Here is a 17,324-nt window from a genome sequence, read left to right on the forward strand (position 1 = left end):
TTCCTCTCTGAAATGATGACCTTTCCCCTGATCGTTAATCAGCCGCGTTTTCGGCGCGGGATATTCAATTTTTCGTTTCTTTGGTGGCCAACCGGACGAGAATCTAATTAATACCACGATCAGCGAATCAAACGGGCACAACAGTCCGGTTTATTGGCTGTCGGCTTTAAAAGGGGCGAGCAAATTACTCCGCAATTCGCGTTTGAAATTAAATTGTACGGGCATGCTCGTTCGCGCGCGCGCATGTTACAATTAAGCATCTATGAGACCTCGTGCGCTTCCTGTTTTTGCTAAATTAATTGAATGGGAACGTGGCTTCGTTTTTTCTTCGTTACTTCCTACATTAATAATTGTCGTAGGACCTGATGCGATCTATGCGCATGGGATAATTGATTGAATTTATTTTTAGTTGGGAACGTGGGACGACTTTTGTTCAGCGTGTGGATTTGCAGCCACTTCAATGTGGATAACAGCTTCATTACGGACGTCACGTTTGTCTATATCGGCGATTTTCGTTTGTGTTCCCCATTGATTTTTCGCGAATGCGAAAACGAGAACGTGAGAATGTAATTGTCCTTTATTCGATTGTAACAGGAACGATGAACTCTTTTCCAGCGAGTTTAAATACGAATACTTTTAGAAAATGGAGAGAAAGTAAAACGGTCGAGTGTCGTCTCAACTTTGTTGCAGTGAACGAACGAAGTCGATTGAAAATTCATCTACCATTCACGCGAGCTTCTCGGTAACGTGTACACGTTTCATGAATAATCCATGGTTCGTAAGTCGACGGCGATCCCAACTACGTAACTCCGGGAAAACGTTGTTAAAAATGTTAACAAATTTTTATGCTGGTATTTAAAAACTGTCCCCGAGCAATAGTGAAACAAATACTATACCAAATTAAACAAAATTTTATAATTCTATCAAAATATTTAATACGTAATTTATCTAGAATAATCTAGAAATTCTTTAGGTAAATTAATTCAAGTGTTAAAAAAAGAAAAACTGAATTTTATACTTGATCCAGAATAATCCACAGTTTTTACAAGTGAATTAATTTAAATGTTATTTAAATATTAATATAATTAATATTATATTTATTAAATATTATAATTTTACCAGTATATTAATTTAAATGTTGTTTAAATATTAATATAATTAATACTATATTTATTAAATATTAATGTAATTTTACAAGTATATTAATTTAAATGTTATTTAAACATTAGTATAATTAATATTATGTTTATTAAATATTAATATAATTTTACAAGTATATTAATTTAAATGTTATTTAAATATTAATATAATTTTACAAGTATATTAATTTAAATATTATTTAAACGTTAATATAATTAATATCATATTTATTAAATATTATAATTTTACAAGTATATTAATTTATATATATTAAAAATGAGTTCGTGCGTATTACACACGTAGAATATGAATTTTCAAACAAAATATCGCCACGTGGGTATATCTAATTTCATTGAAGATTCAGTAGCTCTGGATTTCGAAATCACTTGGAATCCCAACTCTTTGATCAAAGTTTAAACGGTTCTCCGAGCCTGTTCAATAGTTTACGATCCACTGGAATATTTACGCGCCGGGTTTTTGCCAAGGTGTTCAAGCGGAGGAAATCGGCGGAGCATTTCGCGACTGCAAGAATCCTCCCGTTCAAGGTTACGTATTAATTATGCCGCGTCGGTCCAAGTTACGTCGCACTTTGCCTCCACGGCAACGGGAATCACACGCATCCTTCCCCTAATTGCCCATTCGTCGCGGAGAAAGTAAGTCCGCGGTTCGACGTTGCCGGTGACTATCGACTAACGCGACCGCAAATTCGCCGGCACGCAATTTGCCTGCAATTTGCAAGGCACCTAACCGATAAGGAGGCAGCAACGTCGGTCGTTAAAAAAAGATTCTGCCTGGAGGATGTTTAAAGAGGATGTGCCAGAACTAATTCGAAATCGATACAACGATACGTGCATGTGGGATGTGCTGGCAATGAAACACCGATAACCTCTTTCAAATCTTCGCGTTGTTGGGAATGTCCTTTTTTTTTTTTTGACAGAATCGCGAAAAATTCAAAGCTCGTTGAATTTGTTTAAGGAGCTGCTCTGAAGCTTCTTTTTTTTTGTTATTTTTATGTTGATAATGAGAAATTTCGTGATCAGCGAGATTAAGCACAATTCGTGTGAAATTTTATATTTTTATATTTTGCCGCACTTTTTCTCACGCATCAACGCACACTTTTATCGAAAATTTCTCAGTCTCTTTCGGTAGAGAATGATATTTCAAACGAGAATCTAACCTCAATATCGTATCGCGATCGTTTCATTGAAATGCCGTGGCAATAGTGATTGATATATATATACAATAGAATCGCGCGTGTGATAATAAATTTGACACTTACGTCGACCAGTTTTCCGCCGTGATAGCTGTCAACGTGATTGATAAACACGCGCCACGGTATGAAACTGGGCTCGACAAACATCTCTCTCGTTGCTTCGTTTTCGGATCTCTCGGTTGTTTCTACGTCATTTCCCGGTGATAAATTGGCAACGTCTTCCCTGTCGGTTGAGCGCGACACCGAAGCCTTCTTCATCTGTGCCGCTATCGTTACCCGTGCGACGAACGGGAATGTATCAAGTTCACGTTTGAATCTCAAATGGCTCGATCACGCGCGCGACTTCGTGTCGTTGAATTGAACGATGAATTTCAGTTTCGTGGGCGCTGGAAAATATTGTAACCACATCTGCGCATCTTATTGGATACTTTGCATCCAAATTTGGGAAAAAAAATTCCATCGCCGTATTTAATATTTTCATACCACGTTCTGAAATTAATCTTCCGAGCGATAATATTTTAAAATTCTTTATCTATCGTTTAACAGACAGCCCGACGTCGTTATCACAATTTAGGAGTACGATCGGCATTTATTGCTCTTACGACCAGTACAGCGATTATCACATAAATTACAACAAATTGCATACAGCGAGGATAAAATATAATTGCTTTTGTCACCGCACATTGACGATTAATTTCATTCCTAACTATTTTGCCTTCCCTCCGTCGTGTAATGTATTATACGCCGCCATTTACAAAGACTTGTTATTCATTCAACAGCTCGCCATATATATCCACGTCGCGTTACAAAGGCAACTGAATTAAATTATACCCACTTTATGAATTTTCGCGCACGATAATTAATATCCAACTTTTTGCTCCGCCATAAATTGCTTTTCTCAATTAAGCCGCGCTTACCAAACTCAATGCTCAACAATTATACCCTTTAAACGGCCTCAAGGTAACGAGTAAATTTCAACCAGATACGAAGCACAAATACTGCGAGAGATTCGTTCTGTTTTCCAAACATAAAGCCTAACTTTTGTCACCGTGTTCCCAGAGGAAAGTATTTCGAAAAATGTCACGACAATGGTAGTGGATAGAACGTTGATCGAAAACTCGATGATGAAATTGCGAAAATGATGCAAATCCAAGAAAGCCGATGTAAATGGAACGTGACAGTCGAGCTAACCTGTTGGAAATTACGGTGAGCGTTGGAAAGGTAAGGGTCAAGGTCACTGGATATTTCGTCACGGCGCGGCGCAGCGTGATCAGTGCGTCACGCAGTCATGGTCATGAAAATCAATCGCCAGCATCCGATTCAAGCTCAGCTCGCCGCACTTCACGCTTTTCGGCCCAATTCACTAAAATTCGCCTTTCGTTACGTGTTTGTTTTCATTCTCGTTTCCCGATATCTGTCACGGTTCAATTCTAAACTCGTAATTTTGTTGGAGTATAGTTTAATTACGAAAGAGAGTTCGTGCTTTGGTACAAAATTTCACGTCGAGAGAGTACATTCGCTTGTTACAACTGTAACAGAGAAATTTCCAAGTCGAAAATGAATTTGCCCCAACAACTGATTCTAACGAATAAAAGAATTCTAATCGATTGGAGGTCCTTCGCAGATCTTTATAAAGTGGAAACACGTTGTCAGAATCATTGTTCTAAACAATTTTGTTTGCACCGTTTTGTTTTATAATTTGTCACCACCGCTTGGCTTTAGTTTCTGAGATATTTGTAAAAATGCGTTTTCAGTTTTCCCAGCGTGAAGATTTCATCGATTTAAATAACTTTTAGATTTGCAATATTCGTTGCATTCAAGTGAATCCTTGAATCCTCACCCAAAAATATATTTTTTTATGAAGAATCGATATTGGTTGGAGTTAGAACAGTTTCCTGCCGAAATAAATTTTTTTCTATCGTACATTTGATTTCTGACAAATTGATAATGGTATAAATACTGTGAGGTATTGTGAGAAACATCCATGCCACCCAAAAGTCAAAAGCAAAGTTTCATAGTACACTTTTTGTACATACAAATCTTACTAAACACCTCTAACCTAATTCAGAATAACTCAAACATAGACTCAGTTTGAAGAAAAAAAGAATATTTTTGCGCACAACTAGAAGCTTAAAGCAAAAAGTTGTTTAGAATGACGACTTTGACAATATATATTTCAAGCTCATCGATATCTGTGAGGAGTCGCTAATGTAAATAATCCTCCATCTTTTTATACGCGTCACGCCTAATTTATTTGGTCAATCATATCGAAACAATCTGTAGTGTTTCGCTTAATTGGAGCCGGAGGCAGAAAATTTTGCGATCTATGTATGTGTGTGTGTTTATGCGTGTAACGCACGGTTCAACCTGCGCAACCCTGCCATCCACGCAACCAGGATTCGAGGGTCAAGGTTGCCATGTAATCCACGCAGAAAGTGGAAAAAAAAAAAAGAAAAAATCCGGTACAATCGATAATTGAACGTGTGGGCGACGCGGCAGGGAAATTCGCAAACTCGTAAATGAAAGGTGGACCGTGTCGCGAGGCAATTTGAAATATCGCCCGAAAGTTTAAGCTGCGCATTATCCGGTTGTTTAATGACTTCCGGGATTCGATGTTTCCAACACTGGGCAACGATTTCCCAACGTTCCTGAATGTGGAACTTCATTAAAATAACCCAGTCCCAGGGAAATTACACGTTATAAATTTTTTAATTTTCTCTCTCTCTCTCTCTCTCTTCCTCTTCTGTGCTGGCTATAAATCTAAAATAAAAGAGATGTAACATGTAATATCCCGTGGAAGAAAGAACGGACGTTTCATGGTTTGTCGCTCGCATTACATCGTTTTTATACTCGGTTTTTCACGCGTGAATAATGCGAATCGCGTACAAAGTTAATAAATTTGCCTCGTAATAACTTTCGTACGCGTGCAGGGGATATTAAAAATTTGCGGCGCCGTGATTTTGCGACGCAATTTTATTACAGTCGTCGGTCGTACGATTTGACGATTGAATTTTTTTCTACACGACCCGAGTCGAAGACCTGGTTTCTGGTTAACACACACAGACAACTTGATGTATTGCGCAATGAGATGGATTACGTAACGGCGCGAAAGAGAGTGAAAAATAGTTCGGAATTACTGAACTAGTTAGCAATTTCCGTTGCACATTCTCTGTTGTACGTTCTCCGCGTCTTGCCGATTCCGACGTTGAAATAGCTGCCGCCTACATCCACAGCCGTGAAAGTGATTTCGGTATTTCCCTCTCACCTGTTCCCTGATCGGTCGACGAAAATAAAATATTCCGCTACGCTTGTAATTGTCACATTGTACATCTAGGTGGCAAACGCGGGTTAGAAAATGGCCGCAAAAATGCAACTGCTTTGTTGCAACTGAAAAAACGCAAGCTCCAACCCTGTTTGTTCGGTAACAAACGAATACAGTAGAGTCAACTTAAGCTTTCGCACTTTTGCCCACTTAACTGTCTGTCGCTATTCCCACCAACTCTTGGAATTGGGACTCTCCCCCCTCTACGCTACCTTAGAGTAGTGCGCCAGTGCGAAACATGAATGAAAATAAGCGATATATGGCACTGATATTTCGGTATTATGTTTGTTTTGGACACATATATTTATATTTATATTAAATAACAAATACAAATAGACTCACACTATGTGTAATTTAATATTGATGAAAATGTGAAAGGACCTTCATTCAAAGTTTCCATTGATCATTACTGATTAATAACTACTTTTATAGGAATTTCAATAAATTTTCGAATAATTAATAAATTAATTACAATCATTCGATAATTACTGCTTTGTTATAATTTATTACTTCATTTAGTTTAAATGTACGTACATGTACTAAATTTAAAATAGTTTGAATGTAAGTCAGTTGAGATAAAATGTTGAAATGAGAAATTTCTTTGCAATCGAATAGTGTAGTAAACAATATTGGAATTTGCCGTTCATCCCCACTCTTTCTTTCGATGCAGTTCGAAGAATACACCACCCTTATTAAGCGTCCGCTCTCGGTCCCGATTGTGAACGCTTAAGACAACACTACTGCATCAAGAGGCGGGTGAAAGCGTAAATTCATCACTCGTCATCAATCACTTTGGCGTGCTGTACGCGATTCAGGCCCGTGACTTTGGAACGAGCGACAGCCGTAAATCGAGTTTACGTCCGAACCTTTCACGCGTTATCACCTCCGTCACGCGATCATCGGCTGTTACCTTGCTCCGCCAAACGACAGGCGTGACGAGACCTCGGCGCTTTTTTCAACCTTGCTGATTATCAATTTGTCACGATCGACGAGTAGAGCAAACCAAGGAAAGAGTAGTGTTATGCAAAGCTCGAGTCTTCGAAGCTGTTAGTGGATCGAATTGCAAACACACTGATTATTGATAGATTTAATATAAATTATGAGACACATATAATGTTTGACTCTCGTCGATTCACTCTCTGTCTCGTCACCATGCCCGCTCTCAATTGTTCTCGCATACATCTCTCTCATCCTTTCTTCTGCCATGAAATATAATCAAACACTCGCCACACTCATCCTTCCATACAAACATCATGTATATTCACTCCACAATATATAACTATCTATGGTAACCGCTATCACAGAAGCTTCAAAGCTCGATCTTAAACGATGCAAAAGCTTGAGCTTCGTGTAACAATAGTAAACCTAAGATCTCAGCTTCTGAAGTTAAGACTTAGCTCTCGAAGTTCTAGAGATTCAAGTAAACAATATCGTCGACATTTCAGAGACTATGATACTGTTTGCAATTATCATTGTATCTACTGGAAAAGCAAAAGAAGTCGGAAGAATTCAAGAACTGATTGTCGTTCTTTGTCAGCGCTAGATTTTATTACAAACAATAATTCGATCTATTTAAAAATTATTTTATAGACAAAAATTTCAACCTTTGGTCGCTATGTGTAATTTTATTTCTTCTTCCAATTTCAAGTGCAGTTTCAAATTGTAGATTGTTCTCTGAAGAAAGTTCCCTTAGGAATTTTGAAAGAAAAACGAAACTCCATTCCCCGTCGGCTTGTCACGAGATATTCTTGCTCTTAGAGAAACGTCCTTGTTATTTACGACCACCTGCGACCAGCTATAAAAGAGACGATTGCAAATCTCTGATATTTGCACATTCAGTGACACGTAAATTTACAGTCATTATAAATATACGGGGCAAAGCAATTGCACGTAAATCGTTACTCGCAATAATATTAGATCGAGTTATTTCTGGACGTATCGAGCTGCGCAATTAAAAGGATTCTTTATTTAATAGGGCAGTCTACGTTTTACGTACGCTGGAAATGTTACGTGCTACTTAACTCTGTATCTGAAATGTATTTCGTTTGTCTCTGTTATTTGCTCAGTGTGTCTCTCACGGCGAGATCCAATTATTTCGAGTGGTTTATTAAATCTCAACAGAACGATAAGTGAAAACAATTTCGTTCTAATTACAGTGTATGTTGAAAGAAGATTACGTTACACGATGCGAGATACGCACATGACTTTGGAATTATAGAAAATGTGATTATATCGTAATTACGCGTTAATTCTAATTATAACTGCAGATGAGTGTGATCGAAGATGAGTTTAATGTTTTAACGAGTGAGTTGAGTAAAAAATATTTGAAAAAATAATTGCTGTCTATATTATAAATTGTTCTATGCACTTTAGACAATGTAATACAGAATTGCATGTATAAATTCGAAAGTTAAATATCGACTGTATATGCGATTTACCAATGACAAATATATTTTTGTTATCGTTATACGCTCGTATAGTCTACGAATTGTAAAAAAAGTTTAAACAATCTACGACGATGTAAACAAATTTAGAAAAATTTTCAAAATAATAGAAAAAAAATTACAAATCGCGCGAAATTTCACGAGAAAATTAATAATTAACGGAAGAAATTATCACCAGGGAGTGACCTCGACTTTTCACAGCTGACCAACAGCCTCTATATCGATCAACTTTGCCAATTGATACTCCTGTGATAACGAAGATGGCTTATCTAATTAGAACGAACGATCCGGAGGACAAATAGACAAACGGGCGAGCTTGAAATATCGAGCTTGGTTCGATTGTTTCAGTCGGGTGAAGCGTATTTTTATCTTCTTGCAATTTTTCAAAGCATTTTCCTTGTTTCGTTCCCTTAACGTTATGTGCGTCCAGTTTTGCTGGTTGAAAACGAATTGGCAGAAAAATTTGAAATTAATTCAACAATTCATTTGTTTCCCGCCTGCCACTAATTAAACTGACACTAGATAAACAGAACTAGTTGTTCTAAGCTGAGAATCGATCTAAGCGAAATCTACTGCGAACAACGCGACAATGGATGTGCAATGGCGATGCACAATTCCAGCAAATCTCGCTGGATGAATTCTAGGTAAATGGATTAAGGCGGAGGAACTATTTGCGCAGGAATTCGCGTGAATTAATAATTCTCGGAATTAATCATTGACGAGTCCGTGATTATTAATCCGAATAGTGACAGTTCACTGGAACGATCGAAGATGAAAATTAGAAAGGAAAATGGAAGCGGACAAATAATATCTTACGCAACAACACACGTGTATTAATAATAGTGTCACATTAAATCATATGTTTTACAATGAGATTAATTACTAAAACAGTGAAAGTTAAGTAAATATTATTTAAATTAATTGATGTAGGTGTCCTGAGCAGCTTGAGGATCCTAAATATATTTCAAGAGCATATATTTTATAACGAAGTTAATTACTAAATAATAAATGTTAATTCAAATTAATTCATATGAACAAATTATATATTATTCGAGTTAATTATTGTATATGCCCTTAAATATCTTAAGGCGGAGCCTCAGTGAGAAATTCAAGGCCACAATAATTATCTTTAGCAGATCATCGTTGAAAACGATCACCTGTGAATTGTATAACCGCAATTTAAAACATTTATAATCGCATTAACGTACTTAATTAATATTGTTAAAATCGAGAATTCTATTTAAAAATAAAACAATAAACATTTACAATTGAAAACATATCCCAACTGAAAGTAAGATCGTAATTGAAATGTTGTCAATTTTCAATCCTCTTTCCAGTACAATATAATACGAAGTAAAGTTGTGGGAATGTTCGGCTTATGATGTTCAGTTAATGAATCTATATCAAGTTTTATCTTCAATAACCGCAGAAAATCGAGGCTAACCTAATCACTTGGTAATTCAGCATTGCCTTATTGAGGAATAAGAAAAAGGGAAGGAATAAAATAATAAATCTCTTAGCTGTTACCAATACTTTCATCTTCTTGCTTGCACTCTTCAATGTTGTGCTTCACTAATACTATATCGAAGAACAAGAATAAACGAAAGAATAAAAAAATTAAATTTCCTACTAGGGGAAAGTCTCTTTTGAAATATCCAACGAACCCACGATCGATAGAAGACACACACCGATGAGTCACCCGGAGGATCTGAGTAATTGGTAATTTGTTCAAAAGCGAAGAAGAGGATGCAAATTCTCAGAGGAGTGGATAAAAGTGCCGAAGAGGCGTCGACATCCGAGGGCGCAGTGGGAAAATCATTGTTTGCCAAAACGATGCAGACACGCGAACGCCTAATGAAGCATCCTACCTGCTGGAAACTCGCTTTATTTGCATTATTCGCAGCGGTCGTTGTATCAGTGTACTACACGATCCAGGTAGTTACGACGAGTTCCTGTCATTATGGGCGTGGAAGACACGATTAACAAAGGCGGCAGAACAAAACGCTCTTCCACTCGAGGCTCGTCTATGCGAAGACGAGTCTGCTGCAGGCATGAGCAACTCGTGATCGTTATGGAAGAACTGTACGCTCGCCAATTCACGCTCGTCGTTCTTGGATTCAATTATTTTATATCACATATACGTATGTTCGAACTGTTATATTTTTCTAATGAAATATGTATTAATAATTAATTGCAAATATTTCATCACACGTACATTCTGTTATATTTTTCCAATGAAACATGCACAGCGGCTCAAGTTACTATTCAAACACTAAATTTTATAGTAATCGTGTGACGATAAACTTGATAGAATATTCCGTAAATTGTATATGTAATAGTATGTGAAGACATTGAAAAATTTTTTTCTTTACACAATGTTAGACTAAAAACTTGATGTATGAGTTTCTTTTTCCCTATTTTTATTGAATTTGAAGTTCGATAAATGGATAAAGAAAAAATCGTACGGGGCTCGCTATTAAGTGGGTGGCTTTAATCTTTAAATTTGTATTGAAAAATATTTTAGAACGATGCATTTTTTAAGATAGAAACTTCCAGCTTCGGAACGAGCCCGAGTTTATTATCATGCAATTTCTTTTTACAAAATTGTCACAGTTTCACTGCGCAATGCCCGAATATTAACCAAAATTGTAATATTTTTTCAATTTTAACTATTAAGTAAAACAAAATAATAAATTTATTACTTCTCAATGGTTTCTATCCAGTGATATCACACCGACGAGTTCAAAAAGAAATCGACGGATTATTGTGTACGGTTTTGGTCACTCGTTATGGTCCGCAATCAGTTGCCAGCGCAAAGTGGTTAATGAAAGTCACTTTGTGTTTTATTTTTCAAAACGCACGCTTCCCTCCAATTTTCCAAATAATTTACCAAAACAAATCTCAGCGTTTGTTTAACTATTACGTAAATTTTCGCGTCACCAATTTTACGCAGCGACACGAGTTTCTCAAAAAGTAGGAATCATTATTCATGTCTTTTGCGCGGCTCTCCGTTTTTCGTGGGCCGCGCATCGCATTAATCATTGTGCGTGCGTTTTTAAACGAAGCGTTATTCTTCATTTGCGTCGTCCTCTGCAGGCGCGGCGTTTCGCGAGTCGTTTACGATTTTTAGCTGTCGGACGACGTTGCGCAAGCACAAATGACTCATTCTGCCTGTTACTTAAAAAGACAACGGACAATAAACGCCATGCGCTTTTTTTCTGCCTAAAGCTAAAAATATAAATTAAATTATAATATAATATAATTAATATAATATAATATAATTATAGTATAACAATATAATATAATTATAATACAATTATAATATAATTATAATATAATTATAATATAACAATATAATATAATTATAATATAATTATAATATAACAATATAAATTAATACCTTGTTGAAAAGTTTCTTTCTTGCGAAAAAAATGACTGGAAATGTTTCTTATCTACTATTATTATTTAATCAGTCAACAACACGAGATTATTCAAACGCAGTCGGGAACTCGCAATTTCATTAAAGGACGAGTTCATCTTGGGTGACTCAATTAGGTATCTAAACAATGTTTGTCCATCGATCAGCGCGAATGTTACAGCTTACTCAATTCGACACCCGGCACACCCAATTTCCACGTTCGTTCCTCTGTTCGTGCCTCTGACGCGGACGTTTCTTCCCTTAATTAAAATTTTTAGCTCCGTCGAACACCTTACCTTGGTCATCTCTAGTCTAACTTAATTAACTACAAACTTAGCTATTACCTCGAACCGTTTGTCGTCCGTGTAATTAATGCTGAATTTCCTTTGTTCACCGATCGAAGAATCATGGTATTCTAATTGCACGACTTCTTCTTTTTCTTTTTTTTTTTTTTTATAACGAATCTCGTCGAGAGTAAGTTTTCCTCCTCAGAAGGAAATGCCTCGCGTTAATGTTCTGCAAATTTCCTCGCAGAAGAATGGACGGAAACGTTCCCGTATCAACTGCTGGTTGGAACGGGAGTAGCGCTGATGGCTCTATTGCTGTTAGCCGCCGTGAGCTTTCAATGCTCCTCTACCTGGCGATGGTTAATGAGGGTGAGACGTCACATGAAGGAAGAGGACGCCGAGAGCGACTTATCGCAGCAGAATGCTATACGCATCAGTCATTCCTTGCCGGATCTCCAATCAGAGCCAATCACTCACGAGTACGTCCAAGAGCAAAAGGACAGCAAAAAGGTACGAACGATAAATGTGCGTACAGAAACCAGCTGTTTCTTTCTCTCCTTTGCACGCACGTATACAGTAGGTACACGATGAAAAATCGTCGATAGTTTAAGCTGTTTTTACTTTGTAAAAGAAAATTATGCGACAATCCACTTGATCTCGTTCCAAAGTGTATAGCTTCTGTTTTGATTGTCCTAAGTTTGTTTCCTTCTGAAAATTCTTTTCAAGTCGTGCGACGAGTTGGAAAATAAAAGAATAAATTCAAACACCTGCGAAGGTTATTAAAAAATTTTTCTCGTAACCTGACACACCGTGGTCTTGAAAATTGAAATTTTCTTTTTACAATCTCTTAAAACTTGCTGCACGATTTTGTCTCTGCCATTTGATTGAACTTTCAATACTGAGATTAGACGACGAAATGTTAGGATTTTTATCGTTTGACTGTAATGTTCAAAGTTCAATAGAATAATGAGAAAAAAAAATCGTATGATAAGTTTTGAGAGGTCGTTGTAAAGGCGACAGTAAAGGATTTAATCAGAAATAAAATTTTTTCTTTTTTTGTTTTTTATACACGTGTGAACTTTTACAATTGTTTTAAAGAAAATGACAGTTTTTCATTTGCTACGTGATATTAAAATATCTTTAAAAAGAGGAGTTCAACGCCGTCAAAATAGAAGCTTCACGTTTTAAAATGAGATAAAGTAGATCGTTATGTGACATCTTTTTATGAAATTATAATAGTTTAAATTATCGATAATTTTTCATTTATAATAAACTGATGCAAAACTGACTCTATGAAAACAGTCTACATTTGCCAGAATAGTGATGGTGAAAGTTGTATAATATTTTTAAGAAAGTTAAAGTATTCTGCAAAAACACTATATATTTTGTTTTCTTTGTATTCTACATAGAAATACTCGATAAAATATTATTTGTGTCAATACTCAAAAATATGTGTGTTCAGTTTTGCTCGTCACTGTAAATGTGTATACGAATAATTTTATTTTAAATACGATGGTTTCAGAACTCTCCATGTATTTTCTAATATTTATATTTTAAGTTGAAGTTAATTAATAGTAATAGATAATAGTTAATTAGGTAATAGATAGAAAAGGAATTTGGCTTAATTGCTGTACGATTTTGTTAAAACTTTCATTCAAAAGTTCAGCATTTTGAAAGATTTTGAACAACGATATTTTTCACTCGATAACGTTCCCTGATCTCAACTACCACTCATAAAAACACTAGAGACCACAGCAACGTTGGAGAAAATTAGTAGATAATTTTTTTTTTTAAATATTTCTAGAACCTTTCCTGTTTGTTTGAACCTACCAAAGTGATCAAAATTTACAATTTACAATTTCTCAGAGTAGTTGCAATGTTGCGTGTGTAGCGTGCCGATCTAGTTCTACGTATTTTCTTTTCTTTGACGTACGAGCCGATCGGTGGCTCGCTGCCTTCAACGTTAATGAAATAGCTAATTCAAAGTAAAGTTTGATTTGTGATATTGATTAAAGAGTGTGAATTGAATCCCTGGAATGCACTGGATTTAGGGACGCGAACCGGCAGACACGCGGGAGGTTTTCTTGCTGATTTGAAAATGAGAATAAGACTGTTATATATCCGAGCCCTCTTTGTTTCCTTTCCGATCCTGTGATCGGAAAAGTGGGTTTTTCCAAACATTTTCAGGATCAGTTCCAAGAAGTAAATTTGACAATTGCTTCTTGGAACTAACGGTTCTATCTTCCGTGTCCTGCCGGTTTATTAGTGTCCTGTTTATGGTGGGGACCGATGCGATAAAGAAACTCATCGAGCCTTGGAATTAAGAGAATTAAGATTTTATAATTAAGAATTATATATCAAATATGACTACAATACGGAAATGTCAGTTTGAAATATGAAATACGGTCACGGGAGATCCCTGCCGTAGAAAAAGTTACAAGACAGAAGTTTATTGTCCCTGGCTCGATGAATTTATTTGTCGCATCACATTTTGACTCTCATTGTGTTCGGTAAGACCGAACAGCGTGTTTAGTTTTTAATTTGAATGATTCTTACAAAAATGCACGAGCAAAAGTTTACGTTCTTTACAGTGCCATAAACTTTCCTTTCTGTTCCTTGTATGGTAATTCCTCTGATAATGTTTTTATTATCAGCGGTCGCCGGTGGTTTCGTTGCTGATAGCCTCGTTTCCCCGAGGAAAATAAAATTTCAAAGGCTATTTAATTAGAACCATTTAATATTGAATATTTAATTATATATTCAGAATACTCTATTTGTTCTATTATTTATGAAACCAGTGGGTAGTTTGTTTGTGCCATGGAAGCATCGGGGAACGAAAGTTGGCAACTAAGTATCGAGCAAAGGGATAAACTCTTCCGAGATAAATCTTTGAATTATTGAAGCACGATGAACGTATTGAGCCGTACGATTCTTTTATAGGTATTGCGCCAGACAACTCTGCCCATTGTGCCGATGAGACACCAGAGCTTCCAGAGGCAACTCTCCCATCGTCTCGATCTACCGATTAAGTTCAGCATCTGTAGCCTGGAGAATCGTAGCGATTCCAGTCTTGGTTTGATCAAGGTACTCTTGAAACTATCCTCCCTTTTTCCCAATTTTCACAAACGTCAGATAAATGTCAATATCAAATGTTTAAAAAAAGATTTCGAAACCGCGACCTCATTAATGTTTAAACATCAGACATTTAAACATTGAAACTGCTATAATTTTGTAAAAAAGAAAAACTCGACAATAAACCTTGGAGTTTAAAGCTTGAAGCATCCATTTTTAAACTACTATAGTTACTCTCATTCGAAAATGTTTCTACATTACACAGCGAGTGGATAAATGAAGGTATTTTTCTTCTCGAAAGTGTTATCATCAGGTAAAATGAAAATCAAGCATTGAGAAATTCTTTTTCTGACTGAATTCGAAGATTGAAGTCTCAACGAAAATTCTTCTCGCCATTTTATTAAATAAATTATTAAATAAATTTTTATTAAATAAATGTTATGCTTTAAACAGAAAACTTCAGAAAACTTTTGAAACTATTATATTCTCATGGTCTTCGCTTGATATTCAAGTTCAATAAATTGGCGTGCAGGCAGTTTTGAGAATTCGCTGCAAAATCTTTGCACTCTGCTTGCGAATTAAACTGTGAAAAAAATTGTTCAATGTTTTTTTTCTTTTTTTGAGAAGAAAAGTGTCTTCACTTTCTTCGCCGCTAGTCTAAAAATGATCTTTTAAAATCGCGGCTTCGAACTTTCAAAAGAGTTCACGCTTATTATTGCTTTCTTTCTGATTTCTTTTAAAAAAAAAATCACGACAATCTCGACGTTCAATGTTAACGAGAGTACAACTGCATAGAAATAACGAGAAAGAAACGAGAGAGTTGAAACTTTTCTATTCAACTTGCCGAAAGAGTTCGACACAGCCCGACGGCGTCTAGACAATGAAACAAACTAGGGAATTCAGTTTATTGAAAGTTTCAAAGATGCGTCTCCGCGCGTTTGCAGCCGGAACTTTACAAGAAGGAGGAGGACGCGGAGAGTTCCAGCACCACGGAAATGGAGTACGCTGGCAAGCTGCACTTCGCTCTGCGCTACGACAAGGAGATGGAGGGGCTTGTGGTTAAAGTAAGTTGCACGATTTTCTAAATGTACCTTCGTTACATTCCGTTAGTCGTTCGCATGCATTATGCGAGCGTTATAATGGCGATAGTAACTGGAGTTGTCACGTCGCGCAGTACTGCGTGAGATCTACTCTAAAGGATTAGAAACATTCTCTCGATTATAACTCACGGAACGAAGTGAAGTGTATTACCGGCTCTCGGTACACAATCGGCTGCATTAATTGGTACACATTTGTGAAGAGAAATATTAGTGCGGTCGCAATCACCGACGTATCTCCTCCGTGTGATTAATTAATATTTGTAGCGGTCATTAATCACAGCCCGATCCCGAGGAATTTCTCTTCTTCGTTCATTCGTTCATACGTTTCTAGCTGACATTAGTCAGATCTGTTTTAATTTATTGTTAGTGATACAGCAGAGAACTGACAAAGATATTCGGATAATGGAACGACCACTTCTTTGACGTGAAATTTTATTTTATTTTATTTTGAGTATATCATTTTATTATGTATAATTATTATTTTATTATTAAGTTATTTTATTATGTATAATTATAATTTTATTATTATTATATTATTTTATTATTAAATTATTTTATTACGTATAATTATAATTTTATTATTATTACATTATTTTATTATTAAATTATTTTATTATGTATAATTATAATTTTATTATTATTATATTATTTTATTATTAAATTATTTTATTATGTATAATTATAATTTTATTATTATTATATTATTTTATCATGATTAATCGACTGATTTTTGTTAAATAGTTTTCGACTGCCAAGTCACAATTTTTTCAACTCATTGCATAGGATTGTGCAAAAATTTATTTTTTTATGTAACCTTGTTATTCCTTTAATAGCATTACAGTCAAAACTCTACCGAGTTCCATTCTACAAACGTTATTTTTCTCTCCAGAAATATCTTATCGGATACTCGTGACTTGACTTTGAATTTCAATAATCATTGCTTATTTCAAAATTTCGGATTATATGCAGTTGACAGTAGAGCTTCCTCGCGTATTGTCGGCCCAGATATCCATGAAATTGAAACACAGCAACGTCTACATTTGTATGTTTTCGACTGAAATTTTTTTGCTCTCTAGAGAAATTTCCAGTGTCATACCCCTGTTCCTTAATATCTGTAATTGCAGATTTTTCAACACCATGTATTCCTGCTACGCCACTTTCGAGGTCTTAATTGTATCGTACTCGACTGTTAGTTTCTCGATTGTTAATTGAGTTGTCATTATTATGTATGTCGAACTTTATCATTACTTAGCAAGTAATAATAAGTAATTTATTACTTATTACGAAACGCTGTTTGATTCTAATAAATTGGGATTGAAGTTTACTCA

At 35.8% G+C, this 17,324-nt stretch overlaps 1 protein-coding gene across 1 annotated transcript in view; it reads left to right on the top strand.

Moving 5' to 3' along the window:
• Positions 1-17,324, top strand: part of LOC122526783 (synaptotagmin-10-like) — a 65,363-nt gene that overhangs the window by 37,267 nt on the left and 10,772 nt on the right. Inside the window, exons 2-4 of the mRNA XM_043654435.1 lie at positions 12,072-12,334; positions 14,765-14,908; positions 15,841-15,960. Of these exons, the coding sequence (XP_043510370.1) occupies positions 12,072-12,334; positions 14,765-14,908; positions 15,841-15,960 (527 nt within the window). The remainder of the gene's footprint in view (positions 1-12,071; positions 12,335-14,764; positions 14,909-15,840; positions 15,961-17,324) is intronic.

The sequence above is a fragment of the Frieseomelitta varia genome, unplaced genomic scaffold, assembly GCF_011392965.1.
Source record: "Frieseomelitta varia isolate USP_RPSP 00005682 unplaced genomic scaffold, Fvar_1.2 scaffold_1, whole genome shotgun sequence".
Taxonomy (NCBI): Eukaryota; Metazoa; Arthropoda; class Insecta; order Hymenoptera; family Apidae; genus Frieseomelitta; species Frieseomelitta varia.